We start from the raw sequence: 14,244 nt of genomic DNA on the forward strand, positions 1-14,244 counted from the left end.
GGCGGTTGTTCTCGGCCCTGGCTGCTCTCCAGGATCCTACCCCAGAGATTGTGGTTTAACTGGTTAAGGGTAAGGTCAAGTGTTTAAAAAGCACCTCCAGCCAAACACACACGTCACCCAGGAGATTCTAATGTGCAGGCTTGATTTATGGCTGCTGCTCTAGGGCATAACCCAGTTCAGCGCTGCCCCCTGGGCTCTCTGTGGTGGCTGTAGGCTATGGCATGGTGGGGTGAAGTGTCCAGGACCCAAAAGGCTGGCACCACGGTCCAGAGGCCACAGGACGGGAGATGCTATGCTCCAGCTCAGCTAAAAAGGCCTCATGTACTCAACACATATGTGGGGCAACAGGTTTTCTTTGCCCTGCCTCTCTCACCCCACACTGATACGAGGCTGCTGACTGGTGGCCCCGTGCCTGGGTGCCCAGCCCAGGAGGGAGACACACAAAGGTGGACCTGCCAGCTGGCTGGGGGTTGGAGCTGGCCAGTAGTTGGGGCAGAAGATTCCTTTTCTCTAACAATTGCAAAACATCCTTGAGTTGGAGGGGCTGCTTTAGCAGTGCAGAGAGATAGAGAAGAGCAGGATAGGACCCCTAGTACACCTGTCCTGTCCCCACCCACAGCCCCATCCCACCCACTCCCAATAGTCAGCCAGCCTTGTCAGAGCCAGAGAGGAAGCAGAAGCTGGCTGGTCACTGAGCCAGGGCCCCAGCCCTACTCTAGCCTGCCCCACAACCAGCAGGACAGGCCAAGCCTGCAGATGAGTTGCCAGGGTGTGGTCACAGGAAGGGGCACCCTGAGCCACTGCTGGAGAGGAAAGTCCCTGCCCTGCAAGCTCCACACAGAGCCCAGATGACATCTTACCATCACCACCTCACCATCACCCACCCCCCCAATTCATCATCACCACCTCTCACCACCCCCACCCCCTCCAACTCACCATCACCACTTCTTACCACCACCAACCCCTCCAACTCCCACATATACCCTTGCCTCCTCCCCCAATGTCAACTCACACACACATATTATACACTTTCAGCAGGCCACACACACCACACCCCCACTCCCCTCATCAGCCTCCTATCCCCATGTGAACTCACACACATATTATACACACACCACACCACACCACACATACCACACACACCCTATACTAACACTACTGGCCCCTACATGCAACCTGGTCTCAGAGGTCCATCTGTCTCCAAAGGGGAGACTCAGGCCCACAGCTTTATTGACTTTGGGGTTTCAAACCTGGCCAAATGACTGGACACAGCGAATGGTGGGGCAGGGAAGGCCAGGGGCTGAGTGTCCCACATAGGATCACTTGAGCGCAGTTGGAGCACACCTTTCCTTCATCCCCAAGAGACTGTGTGGGAGACCCAGGCACTGGGACAAGGGCCACGAGGAAGGTGTGGTCAGTGTGGCAGCAGGGAGCTAGCTGGGGTATTAAACGGTGAGCAGCAACTTCCTCCAAACTTTTAGCTCCTGCCCCTTGAGCAAAGCATGTGTGCCTGGCTCTCCTGGCCCAGCTCGAGATTGGGGACCAAGTCCCACAGACATGAGCTAGGAGGGAGCACTCCCCTCTCCTCCTTGCCTTCCTTCATCTTCAGAGGGGGTTTCCTAGGGTGCAAGGGCCCCTGTGAACTCAAGGGCAAGTGGTAAAAGGTGGCAGAAGTCTTGGGAATGAAGAGGAAATTCACTTCGGGGGTCTGAGTCCAGTTACAGGAGGAGGAGGGTAGGAGTCTGCTGGAGATGCACTTGGAGGAGGAGCTGAAAGAAGCTCTCCATGCCAGGGCCCCTTCCCCAGCTACAACCTCAGTGGTGCCTTCCCATCCCTCCATCACCCAGGAGACCACGTTCCAAGTTTCCTCTGAAGGTCAAGGGGCAGGTGGCAAGTACGGGTGGGGAAGGGGCCCTCCCAGAAGTCCAGCTTCACTTCCACCAACCCCTCTTCCTTAACAGTAAGGAGACCCCAGGTTGTCTAAACATCCATCTGGGCTCCAGACTCATCACTGCCCAGAACAGCCAATAAGGGCTCCTTGCCCTCGAGGAAGGGGACGATGCCCTGCTTTTGGCTCCGGAGGGCCAGCTGCAGGGGTGTGCAGCCCATTCCATCCTGGATGTCCAGCTGGGCACCGGCTTTGACCAGCACTTTGAGGATGGCCATGTTGCCCTGGAGGGCAGCCAAGTGGGCAGGTGTCCAGCCTACCTTGTTGCGGGCATGGACATCTGCACGGTGCTCCAGAAGGTTGACAACGCTCAGGAAGGTGCCCCTCTGGACAGCCAGGTGGAGGGGTGTCCAGCCTGACTGCTCGGCAGCATTGGGGTCAGCCCCACATTGTAGCAGTGCTGACACCACCACCTCTGCCCCATGGCGGGCAGCCAGGTGCAGGGGGGTCCAGTTCATGCCTCCAGGAGCCCCCAAGTCTGCGTGGCTCTCAGCCAGCAGGCGGATGATTTCCAGGTGGCCTTTGTAGGCTGCTAGATGCAGGGGCGTCCAGCCCTGCTGGGTCGGCAGCTCGAGGCTGGCCCCATACCTGAGTAGCATCTTGCAGACAAGGTACTTGCCCCTGGCAGCTGCGATGTGCAGTGGGCTGTAGCTCCTCTGGTCAAGGGCATTGGGGGCGGCCCCACTCTTCAACAGGTGTTGGATGGCCCTCACCTTGCCTCGTTCCACCGCCAGGTGCAGTGGTGTCCTCAGGTTTCTCTGCCGAGCATCCAACTCAGCCCCCTGGCCTGTCAGCAGCTTGACCAGGTTGACGTGGCCAAAGTAGGCAGCCACATGGAGGGGGGTCTTGCCCTCAGCCTCATGCAGGTTGGGGTCAGCTTGACGAGAGACCAGAAGCCGTGCCACATTCTCAAAGTTGTTCTGTGCAGCCAGGTGGAGTGGGGTCCACCCCTCATGCTCCTGGGCATCCACGTGGGCCCCGTGGTCCAGAAGCAGGCGGGCAGTGCGGTCGTCCCCATTCTGGGCTGCAAAGTGCAGTGGGGCCCAGTCGTCCTCATCAGCCAGGTTGGCATTGGCGCCGTGCTCCAGGAGCAGAGTGCAGAGGTCAGGCTGCTGGTCCTGGGCAGCGATGAGGAGGGGCGTGTAGCCGCAAGCCGTCTGGCAGTCCACGTCAACCTCGTGAGCCAGCAGCAGCTTCACCTGCTCCATACTGCCCTGCGCCACCAGGAAGTGGAGGGGAGTGACCTTGTTCTCATAGATACGCAGCTCTTCATCGCTTGGGACCAAGCTCCCACTGTCCGAGAGCTGCAGGACCCGCTTCAAGTAGTCTCCTGAGTTTCCTGGGAGGAAGAAGCGGTTGACAAAAGGACCTCTGACCTATCCAGAGGTCTTCTCAGCCATCCCCCTGCCTCCTGGAAGTACCATCCAAGAACAGAGACTACATGACTAAAGGCTATGTCTTTCCTGATATTACGCATCTCTGCATAGCCTCCCTTGTCCTAGAGAACTGAGTCTGGCAGTTCTTCCCGTGAGGATGAGGCAGAAAGAGGCCTGGGTGCAAATCCTAACTCCACCCCTTAGCACCACTTGACCTTGGCCAGCTCTGCCTGTTTGAGCCTCCAGGCCCTGATCCATAAAGGGGACACGAACAATGCCCACCTCTTACGGCCACTGTGAGGACAATTATGTAGGTAAGAACTTTCAGAGGGGAGTCTGGCACAAAGTAAGTAAATATAAGTTGAAAATAAGTTTGTGGTGGAGCCCTACGATCTGGACTTCTCCTGAGGCCATTAAGGACTCACTTTCTCCTGCTCCACCCAATGGTACATCAGAATTTAAAGCAATAATAATTACCCCCCCACCACCAAATAAATAAATAAATCACTGCCCAAGCCAAACCCCGAGATTCTGATCTAGTCCAGGGTGGGGCTCAGGCATTGGCATTTTTTTTCCTTTCCCAAGTAATTCTAAGGCACAGCCAGGGTTGAAAACCAATGCTCCTCCTCCAGGCCAGGAAGGGAGGAGTCTGGCCTTGCAAGAACACAGACCCGAAGGGGAGGCAGAGCCAGGCCCCCAAGAGCCTGTGCATTTCTAGAACACGGAGCCGGGTGCCAGGAAAGAGATACACCGACTCCTGATTTGTCACAGGCCTGGGGAGGAGGGTGGGGGCCGGGGAGGATGGGGAATGGGGATGGTTGGATTGCACTTTCTCGTCCACTGCGAGTTCTCTGGTTCCCGCTGTGGCACTCCGGACTCACCGATGTCTGTTAGCTCCTGGTTGACCTCCACACTGACCTGGGGAGGGGGAACCAGAAGACATAGGGGCAGATCAGATGAGCCGGGCAGTTCTGGTCTGTGCTGTCCTCCACTCCTTCCCTCTCTCCAGCATTCCTCGTCACCTGTCAGGACTCACATCCCACCCTTTCCTAGGAGACCCTGCTTTTACGCCAGAGGAAAACCCTGAGCAGGGGAGACCCTGCCAGAAAGAGATGGCTCAGGGCCTTGACTGCCTCTTGGGTCCCACGTAAAGGAGGGTGGCTCTGCGGGTTCTGCTGGAAGCCCCATGCTAGTCCAGGGCTGGTTCCCATGTTAGGGAATAGAACAGGGCAGCAGAGTGACGACGTTGGTGCCCATGGTGGGAAAGCCTGGGAGAGCAGAGGTCTCCCTCTGTAGGACAGGGCTCTGCTTAATCCTACACATGTGAGAGAAGGTATGTCCTTCTCAGGGGCTCTGAGCTACGGCCACCCTTAGCCCTGAGTACATCTTTCTGCAAATTAGGAAAAGATGTTCCCAAGTGGGCTGCCTGGCTTGGCCAGCAGAGTGTGGGCTGGCTCTCAGTCCCCATTTGCGCCCACAGCCAGGTAGCTCGTGAAGGACACACCTGTGCACGCATCCTCAGCACGTGCCAGAGACCATGCCCCGCCACCGCACGCACCTCCCAGGACCGGCACAGAGAGGGCTTGCAGGACACCTTCCTGGCCAGGGCCTCACTCTCTGGGTCGGCCACAGTGCTCTGGAGCAGGGACAGCAGCATGTCTGTCTCGACTGTGATGTCTGCTCCACGAGGGGAGAGAGAGGAAAAGGAGCACAGGCTGGTCAGCAGTCCTTCCGCATTATAGATACCCTGACATTTCCCACAACCCCCAAAATCCATTCCTGGGCCCATGTGCATCCATACTGGTACACCAGGAGGCAGGAAACCCGGGTCCCAGCCTGGGCTCAGCAGGGCCACATTGGCAAGTCACTGACCCTCCGAGGGTCAGTCCTTTTCCATAAATCAAGGGGGAGGGACCAGGCGATCGCTAAGATGCTCACTCTTACACACAGCTGTGCGTTTCACAGTCTCTAAGAGGCTGGATGACCTCCAGGTCCCTCCATGCCCTGTGATCTCATGGTTTTGGAACATGTTACAGATGAGGACACCATAGCCTGAAAGGACCCGGGTGACTGGAGACCCCAGCAGCAGCAGAGCCAGGTCCAGAAGCCTTCCGACAATCAGAGTTTTCTACACTACCTCCCACAGGGGCACATATCAGCCCAGAGAGACTGGACTGTAGTTCTCGGCTGCCCCGGTCCCCCTTGCCATCCTCCCAGCACTGAGAGGTGGATTCTGCCCTAGTGCCATAGCAGGTGTCTCTCTGCAGAGCTCTGCAGTGTAGCCTGGGCTCTAGTCATCTCCTCTTCTGGCACCTGGCACCCCAGCTCTGCCCAGCTCCCCAGTCCCTGGGCAGGTCAGACTAGACGAGAACCTGGAAAACATGGCCTCTTCTTGGGGTCCTGGTCCCAACAGCGCTTCATCAGGTCCACCATCTGCTGGGCCTCACCTGGCCACTCCTCGGAGACGGGCTGCAGGGAGGGCCGCCCGCCTGTGGCCACTCGGATGATGATGGTCATCATGCTGAAGCCTGCGAGAGGAGGCCCAGGCTGTGCGGGTGCTGTGGGGCAGGGGCAGAGGGGCTGGGCAGGAGGCAGGGGCTCTGGGGAGTCTGACAATGTGGTACACACAGCAGGGACTCCATAAATGCACGGGGAGTAGACAGCTGGATTGCAGGTCGATTGGAGGTTCCAATTTGAGCAGCTGAATCTCTGGTCCAGCTCCAGCCACCTCCCAGGCCAGGACCGGACATGACCCCACCTTGCAGGCCTCTGCTGTCCAAAGGCAGCAGGCCTGATCAACAGGCCTGGGTACAGGCTTGACTGCAACATTGCAAGGTTATCCAAGTTCCCTGGCACTCTATTTCCCCGGCTCCTCAGTGGCAGGGGTCAGGTGGGAGAGGCAGGAAAGGGCCAGAGAAGCAAAGGTCCCAGAAAGCATGGGCTGGGCTGACCTTTGCCCTTCCTTTTACTGTTAGGAGAGCTCTAGAAAGTAGGGGGAGGAGGGAGGGAGGGTGCGGATGGGAATCTCTGAAGAGAAGATGGGTCCCCGACACAAACCTGCCCCTGTCCTGCTCCCACAAACCCTCAGCCCTCCCACAGCCCCTTCTAGGACCCCACCCCAGGATGCCACCACCGCTGCTACCTGAATACGGTTTCTGCTGAGTGAGGAGCTCCCAGATGACAATCCCGAAGCTGCAGAGGGGAAAAGTGCTCCCTGAGTGACTTTCTCTCATATCCACGGTCTCCCCAGCCAGGAGGGCCCCATGGACCGCACAATCCCAGGCATGGCCTCTCCAGCCAGAGTCCCCCTCCAACCTTCACCCTCCCACGTGGGCAGGGAAGGGCTGGACCTCCTCTCTGTCCCATCCTGTCCTTTGGGCGGCAGGGTCCAGGCAGGGCAGTGACAACAAGCTACCTCCCCGGCCTGCGGCATGGAGCCCTGCCTTCCTCTCACCTGTACACGTCGTACTTGGGCCCCGGGGCCTTGTTAGTCTCCACGAACATCTCAGGGGGGATGTAGCTGAGGGTGCCCCGCAGAGCCGACCGCTCAATGTACTGCATCCGGGTCGACTGTTCCATCCACTTGGACAGGCCGAAGTCTGAAATCTGCGAGGAAGCCAGAGGTGGGGATGGGAGCAATTGAGTCTCGCCTGCAGAAAACTGCCTTAGTTTCTCACCCTCCCGCTGTCCGCCTCTCCAGTCTAGGGCAGCAGTTAGGAGCACAGCAGCTCTACCACGCAGCACCTGGCCGATCTTCGATAAGTTACCTCTCAGAGCCTCAGTTTCCTCATCTATAAAATGGAAATAATATGAATACTTAACTCATAGTACTAGTATGAGGATTCAAGGAAGAAATATGCAAAAAGCACTTAGTAAGTGCTGGCACATAATAAGTTCATGGTAGGTGTTGCCATTATTCAGAGGGACCGTGGATAAAGTTGCCGTCTTTGGTGAGCTTCTGTTCATCCCACTTCCACAGGCACTGAAGTGCTCACACCATGAATATTTATCCCCTCTTTGTTTCCATCCATTGCTTCATTCAAATGCCAATTGACCATCCACTGAGTGCCAACTAGACTGGGCAGCGAGGACCAGGCAGCAGATAAGAAAGATGAGATCTCCTCTGCCCATTGTTCTCATAAGAGCTTATTAAAATAGGGGGTACAGTCACTAATGAAATAGTTTCACAAATGACTATACCTATAATTGGGGTTAGCAATATGAAGAGACAGAGGTACAATGAGAGTATACAACAGGGGCCTGTTGGGTGGATCAGAGAAAACCTCACTGAGGAGGTGATGTTTAAGCCAAGAGCTGAAAGACGAGTGGGCCTTTGCCAGACAAAAGAGAAGTGGGGGAACACTGTTACAGACAGAGCAAACAGAATGTGCAAAGGTCCTGGGGCAGAAAAGAGTGTGAAATGTTTTAGGAACTGAAAAAATGGTCATCGTGATCTTTTTTAGGATTCATCTCATTTACACACATCTATTTATACCCAAAGCAAAGGATGAGAGGGATAGGGATTATTCTACCCACATTAGAAATGGAAGACCAAGGCCAAAGAGGGTTATTGCAGGCATACTGATCCCTGCTTCATGCATCAAATTTCACTGCTCATCCATCTCTGTTTTAGGTGTGATCTCTGCCTTCAGTATGCCTCCATGAAGGGAGCTGCTTAAAACTCTTGATGGACCAAAGAGTCAGGCAGGTAGATAATCCTGCTCACCTGGAGGAGACTTGGGAGGGAAAAGGAGGCAGAAGGGTTGCCCAGGGCCCTGACCTTGACGTGCATGTTGCTGTCCAGGAGGATATTGCCTGGCTTGAGGTCCAGGTGCAGCAGAGGCGGCTGAATGCTGTGGAGGAAGTTCATGGCCAGGCTGGTCTCATGGATGATGCGGAACTTGAGCTGCCAGCAGAGGCAGTGGGTGGACAGCATCTTCTCCAGGGAGCCATTGGCCATGAACTCCATCACAATGCCCAGGGGCTTCCTGCACACCCCATAGATGGACACGATATGCTGAAACTTGATTTTCTCCATTTTGGCTGCTTCTTCAATGAGGCAATTCACGTCGGAGCTATGGAGAGTGGGGAGCGAGAGACAGAAGGAGGTGACCCATTAATTACAGAGCAATTAGCAGAACACACAAACTTGGCTTGATGCCAGGCTGTGGGGACCCAGAGAAGCCTCTGGAGCTTGCAAGATGGTGGAGGAGGGGAGAGAGACATGAAAGGATGCCCAGCAGGATGTGCAGATTGAGGTCCAGATGGCCAGAAACAATAAGACAGGAAGGAAAGGAGTCTGCAGATTTAGGAGCAAGACCATTCTACAGAGGTGGCCACAAAAAGCCTGCCATTTATTCTGTGCACTTGTTTAGATGCTTATCTCCTCCAGGAGATTGCAAGCCCCTGGAGGACCAATATCATTGCCTCATGCCTCTGTTTTAAAACATCATTTATTGCCATTTTGACTATGAAAGTAATACAGATACCACATAGAAAATCTAGGGGATACAGAGAGCTAGAAAGAGGAAAATTAAATCCTCAGTAACCCAACCTTCCAGAGTTGGCCTCTGTTAGTATTTTAGTATATTCTCCTACGATACATTTTCAAGGTCCGTCTGGTGTTCTCCCCCTCCTTTCACTCCTCTCCTCCTCTCTCTCTCTCCATCACACAGTGTGGGCTGTTTTGTGATCTGCGTTATTGTAGCTGAGTGCTTCTCTACATCATCATTCTTCTGAAGCAAGCTCTATGCGGCTGCACGCTATCCCATTCTACGGATGGACTGTCATCACTCATCATGGTACTCCCCACGGCCGATTGCCATGCACAGCACAATACGTCTTTGTTGAATTGAACAGAAGTCAAGTCTTAAGGGAAGGCCTTATAAAATAAGCATTTGCAAACCCTCCTGCTCTTTTCATTGTATGAGCCCACAGAACAGTAAATATGCAAATTGTTAGAGATTGTTTGGGGATTGCACGGATGAGGATTAAGGAGAAATGACATTTTTAAAAGCACAGTATTTGCAAAGCTGTGTTGGCCCTGCAGTCAGAAGCTGCTGGAAATGTGCTCACAGGGCCACCCTGGGAAGCCAGCCAGAGCCTCCTGACCTCCAGGAAAAACCACCTGCTCTCGCTTGCATCTGGACAGGCGGGCCCATCCAGGTTTCTCCTCTTCTCGCCTCTACTTCTCTACTGTTTCAGAGACCTCCCCTCCACCTCCGTGATATTTCTATCTGTCTCCTCTTGTCCTTTAGAGTTCGCAGGAGCATCTGTCATGAAGTGGAAAAAGCATGGGATATGGCATCACATTGCCCTGATTTCAAATCTCACCGCTTACTCTCTGCATGACCGAGGAATAAACTCGCTTGGCCTCAGTTTCTTAACTATAAAATGGGAACAATAGTGACTTGCACCATTCCCCTTGACACCCTGACTTGTTGAAAGCGTTTGCTGTACCTATAGTCTCTCTCTTTTCCTCATCTCGCACCACCTGCTTTCATCTAGTGTCTGGTCTCAATACTTCACTGAACAGCTGTGGTGAAGGTCACCAATGACACATGGCTGTAGCCTATGCACAGTTTTCAGGTCAGATTTCTCATTCTTTTTTTTCAAAATATTCACTTGCCTCAGTCGTGTGTCAACATTCTCTAGGACTTCTCCCTCTCTTTCTGGTCACTTCCTCTCTGTCCCCTTTGCAGGCTCCTATTCTGTTACTTGACTGCTAGGCTCAGTGCTAGGTCCTCTCCTTTCCTGCTGTTGCTAGATGCTCTGTCTGTAGGCAATCTCAACATCTCCAACTGGGTGTTCAATACTTCCCGAGTCTAAAGCTGAACACTCGATGCTCACCCTAAACCCGCTCCTCCCTCAGCCTTCCTCATCTTCCATCCCTCTAGTTCCCAAAGATCTTGATGTCATTTTTGACTCCTCTCTTCCTCCCCCTCAGCACCTCCTGTCAGCTCTACCTGCAAAATATAGCAAGAAGCTCATTACCTCTCACCACCTCTACCCACTGGCATCTTGGCCCAGTCTCCTAATTGGCCTCTCTGCTTCTCTCTCTTCCTCTCCACCATCTATTCTCAACTCAGCAGCCAGAGTGATGCTTCTAAAATGTAAGTCGGAGCACATCCCTGCTCTGCCCAGGACCCTCCAGCGGCTCTCTTCTCATTCACAGTAAGAGCCAAAGTTTTGACAATGGCCTACGCAGCCTTGCAGGATCTGCCCTGGGCATAGCTTGCTGGTCTCATCTACTAACCACTCCCTTCCGGCTGTGTTCCTACCATATTGGCCTCTTGCTCTTTCTCCACCATGTCAAGTATGTTCCTGCCTCAGGAACTTTGCACTTGCTGTTCCCTCTGCCTACAACACTCCTCCCTAAGAGAGCCACATGGCTTGCTCCTTCTTCGCTTCAAATCTCTACTCAAATGCTAAAGCTTTCAAATCTAAAATAGCAACCTTACCCCAACTCTAGCAACTCTTATCCCCCCATATACAGATGGCCCACAAATTAATATTTCTAGATTCTAATTTTTCTGGGAAGATCAGACTACTCAACTGTCCTTGGGTATTTTAATCAAGAAAATGTCAGGTGGTGGGAAGTGTTACAGATAAAAATATTTACCTATTTATTTATTTACTTTCTATCTGCCTCCATTAGATGAGAAGCTCCACGTGGACAGGGACTTTGTTTTGGTCTCTTAGTGCTGAATAATACCATCCACGCCCTGGCTTCAATTACCGCCTATCACAAGTGACTCACACATTTTAATTTGCTTAGCTCACATCTTCACTCTGAAGTCTACTTGACAAAATCCTTGGCTGTTTAAAGGCACCTTAAACTCAACATGTACAAAACTGAACTCATGCTCTTCCTCTCCAAACCCGGGCCTCTTTGCGTGTTCCATTTATTATTTGTCAATGACACCATTTAACAAATATTTATGGAACACCCACTATGTGCCAGCCACTGGGGATAGAGCAGAGGACAAAACAGACCAGACTCTGCTCTCACAGAAGAGACATTCTAGTGAATCCTTTCTTCCTTTGGGCAAGCGAGACAATGAGTTACCCTTGACACTCACCTCCCTTATCGTGCCCCCACAGACAATACAGCACCAAGGAAAGTGGATTTTTACCTCCTAAATACCGTGTAATTTATTCCTTTCCCTCTCTCACCAATACATCAGTCTAGACTCTGATCATTTCTTGCCTGAATGATGACAACAATTTCCTACCTGGACCAGCATCCACTCTACCTTTCCAACCCATTATCCACACTGCAAATCTGATCAATTCCTCCCTGTCACCCCTCCCCCCGCCTGGTTATAAACCCTTCAGTGGCTCTCCACTGCTCCCTCTCTCAACTCCAGTCACAACAGCCTTTTTTCCATCCTTTTACTTCCTATGCCCCTCCTGCCATGGATCCTTTGCACATTCTGTCGCCTCTTCCTGGAAGGCTTTCTCCTCTTCATCTACTTAACTCATACTCATCCTTCACATTTTAGCTCAAGTGTAACTTCCTCAGGGGAGCTTTTTCATATCTCAGTCAAATACTATTAATAAGTTCTCACAGAACCACAAATCTCTCCTTTCTTACACTTCTTACAGTAACACACTTACATTTATGTGTGGGATTATATGATTAATGTCTTTCTCCCCCAGGCTGTAAGCTCCAGGAGAACGGGGCCATGTCTGTTGCATCCATCATTATATCTCAGGGTCTAGTGCAGTCTGACACACAGTAGGAGAGCAATAAGCTCATCAAATAGATGAATGAATGAGGAGATGGAAGGAAGCTCCAGGGAAGTAGACATGTGACAGTCTTAGTATAGTACTCCATGCACGGCAGGACTCAATTACCATTAAATTCCTTAGCCCTTTCCACCCAGGGAACTCCCAGGACTTGGGAAGGGAAGTGGTGGGAGTTACTGTCAGTGTCTGACAATGTAGTCTTGTCAATGCCATCTGTCTCCTTTTGTTCTTTGCTTCAAAGGCTGTATATGATTTGGACAAATCTTAGAATAACCTGACTCTACTCCAAAGCCAATGGGAGGATGCTGAGGGAGGAAGGTGAGTGAGTCTGGAGCTCATTCATTTTGCCCCTATTCATTAAGCAGGTGGGGTCTGGGAATTAGAGAAGAGACTGGCTTGAGTGTTTGGGAGCTAAGGCTATTTTAGGAGCTGGCATGGTGACCACAGAGAACATGACAAAGAATATCCAAATTAGATGTCACCCCAGGCTCTCCAGTGGATGTCCCAGGGGTCTTGGGAGGAGGACATGGTTATCATGATGAGACTCATATCCCAAGTGTCTCCTTCATGGTTGCACAGGGGGTAAGTGCATAGTCAGTATCAGCATATTTGGTGGGAATGAGACTGGAGCCCATCCCAACAGGAAGGCAGAGACAGGTGGAAACGCTGGGAAAGAGGCAGTAAGAGAGAAAAGGAGGCATGCCGAGGAGTGGCCATAGAGCGTAGGATGAGAGTTGGGGAGGAGCCAGAGACAAAAACAAGAACAGAGACTGTAGTATTCCAGGTTTGACCTTCCAGCAGGACCTCTGTGAGAACCAGTAAGTGGCCTGGGCAGGTTCTCAGGCCAGCGGGTTGGGCCATCTCCATCCCCCAAGCCTCCTCCAGCCTGAGCTGGCTGGGCAGGGGCCACACCAGAGGCCGTGTGGAGGGAGAACGTGGTTCTCCACAGATCGCTGAGCATCACTGAGCGAAGTCCCCAGCCTCCCAGCAAGCCCTTGCCTGCCCTGAGAGTTTGGGAGTGGGTAGGAGAGTGGCAGAGGGCCATCAAGAGCAATCATCACCACCCTCACCCCCAGAAGGAAGGAGGCCAGACCAGTTTGGGAGGTCAGATGGGACAAAGGCATCTTTGGAGGGTACTTCCTGTTCTCCTTTGACCTCTGTGGATTCCAAAAACAGGTATGGTGTGCCAAGTGCATTTCAGGGGTGGAAACGAACTGACATGGCTGTGCCTGGGGAGCTCAGGCCACTGGGTGGAGTTCAGAAACACTGAGGGGAAAATCTTCACCTTCAACCTCCGCCTGCCCCCCCCCCCGCCCCCTCCTCCCACGGGGAGCTACCTGGGCCTCAGTTTCTCCTCTGTGAAAGGAGAGGGGCGGGGTGGGCGGGTACCTGGTGGTGTCCGGCAGGAGGCAGGGGGAGCACTTGATGGCATACTCGGTCCGCCAGCGCTTGTGCCGCACCTGGAACACCTGGCCAAAGCCGCCGCTGGCCACTCGGCGCCAGTCGCCGTCGAAGTCGTCGCGGGTGAAGACCGTGAGGCTGCCCAGCCCCTGCTCCACGTCCGCAGCCATGAGGTCTGCGCGGCCGCCGGGCCCCTCCGGACCCCGCGCACTCCCGCGCCTGGGCTGCAGGCTCGGAGCAGCCGCCGCTTCCTGCTGCTCAGGTCCCGGGAGGGTGGGGATGGGGAGGCGAGCCGGCCCTCCCTCCTTCCGCGTGAGGAGGAGCCGATCCTGCCCTGCAAGGGAGGGGAAAACCCAAACCTGAGCCCTGAGGCCCCAAGCAGCCATGGGGGGCCCGAGCCTGGGAAGAGGGGATGTCCCATTGAATCACCCCCAAGAGACCCCTCCCCGCCTCAGCATCCTTCCTCAGTCTCATCCTTTGAGTGTGAGGTCCCAGAGGCAAAGAACTCTTAGATGCCTCATTAACAAGTGGAACGATGCTTAGGGATTTAGGGAAGAGCAAGGTCAACCTAGAGGCTGCTGATTTCTTTCCAATGGTATGGGTAAGGAAGTTCCTAATTCCTGTCTGGCTAGGAAGTCTGCAGCCATTGGGTAGAGAAGAGAGAGCCGGAAAGGAAAGCTCTGCCTTCAACTGCCGGCTCATATCTATGAATGGGAATGGGCACGAATGAATGGGAATGAACCGTATAGTCCACGTATGACCCAAACC

The 14,244-nt window shown here is 53.6% G+C and overlaps 1 protein-coding gene across 4 annotated transcripts; it reads right to left on the minus strand.

The window, feature by feature from the left end:
- Nucleotides 1-1,177: 1,177 nt before the first annotated feature.
- On the minus strand, nucleotides 1,178-13,767 carry ANKK1 (ankyrin repeat and kinase domain containing 1). Of its 4 annotated transcripts, none has more exons than XM_070490272.1 (8): nucleotides 13,465-13,767; nucleotides 8,051-8,399; nucleotides 6,779-6,930; nucleotides 6,467-6,516; nucleotides 5,697-5,852; nucleotides 4,829-5,001; nucleotides 4,206-4,242; nucleotides 1,178-3,287 (listed from the first exon to the last, which is right to left on the minus strand). In XM_070490272.1, the coding sequence occupies exons 1-8, from the start codon at nucleotides 13,644-13,646 to the stop codon at nucleotides 1,981-1,983; spliced, it is 2,406 nt and encodes an 801-aa protein (XP_070346373.1). In that variant the 5' UTR covers nucleotides 13,647-13,767; the 3' UTR covers nucleotides 1,178-1,980. The 4 variants fall into 4 exon arrangements, with proteins under 4 accessions (XP_070346373.1, XP_070346376.1, XP_070346374.1 ...); XM_070490275.1 differs by having other exon boundaries at nucleotides 4,883-5,001; nucleotides 8,105-8,399; nucleotides 13,465-13,766; XM_070490273.1 differs by having other exon boundaries at nucleotides 8,105-8,399; nucleotides 13,465-13,766.
- Between the last annotated feature and the right edge of the window lie 477 nt (nucleotides 13,768-14,244).

The sequence above is a fragment of the Equus asinus genome, chromosome 20 (assembly GCF_041296235.1).
Source record: "Equus asinus isolate D_3611 breed Donkey chromosome 20, EquAss-T2T_v2, whole genome shotgun sequence".
Classification (NCBI taxonomy): Eukaryota; Metazoa; Chordata; class Mammalia; order Perissodactyla; family Equidae; genus Equus; species Equus asinus.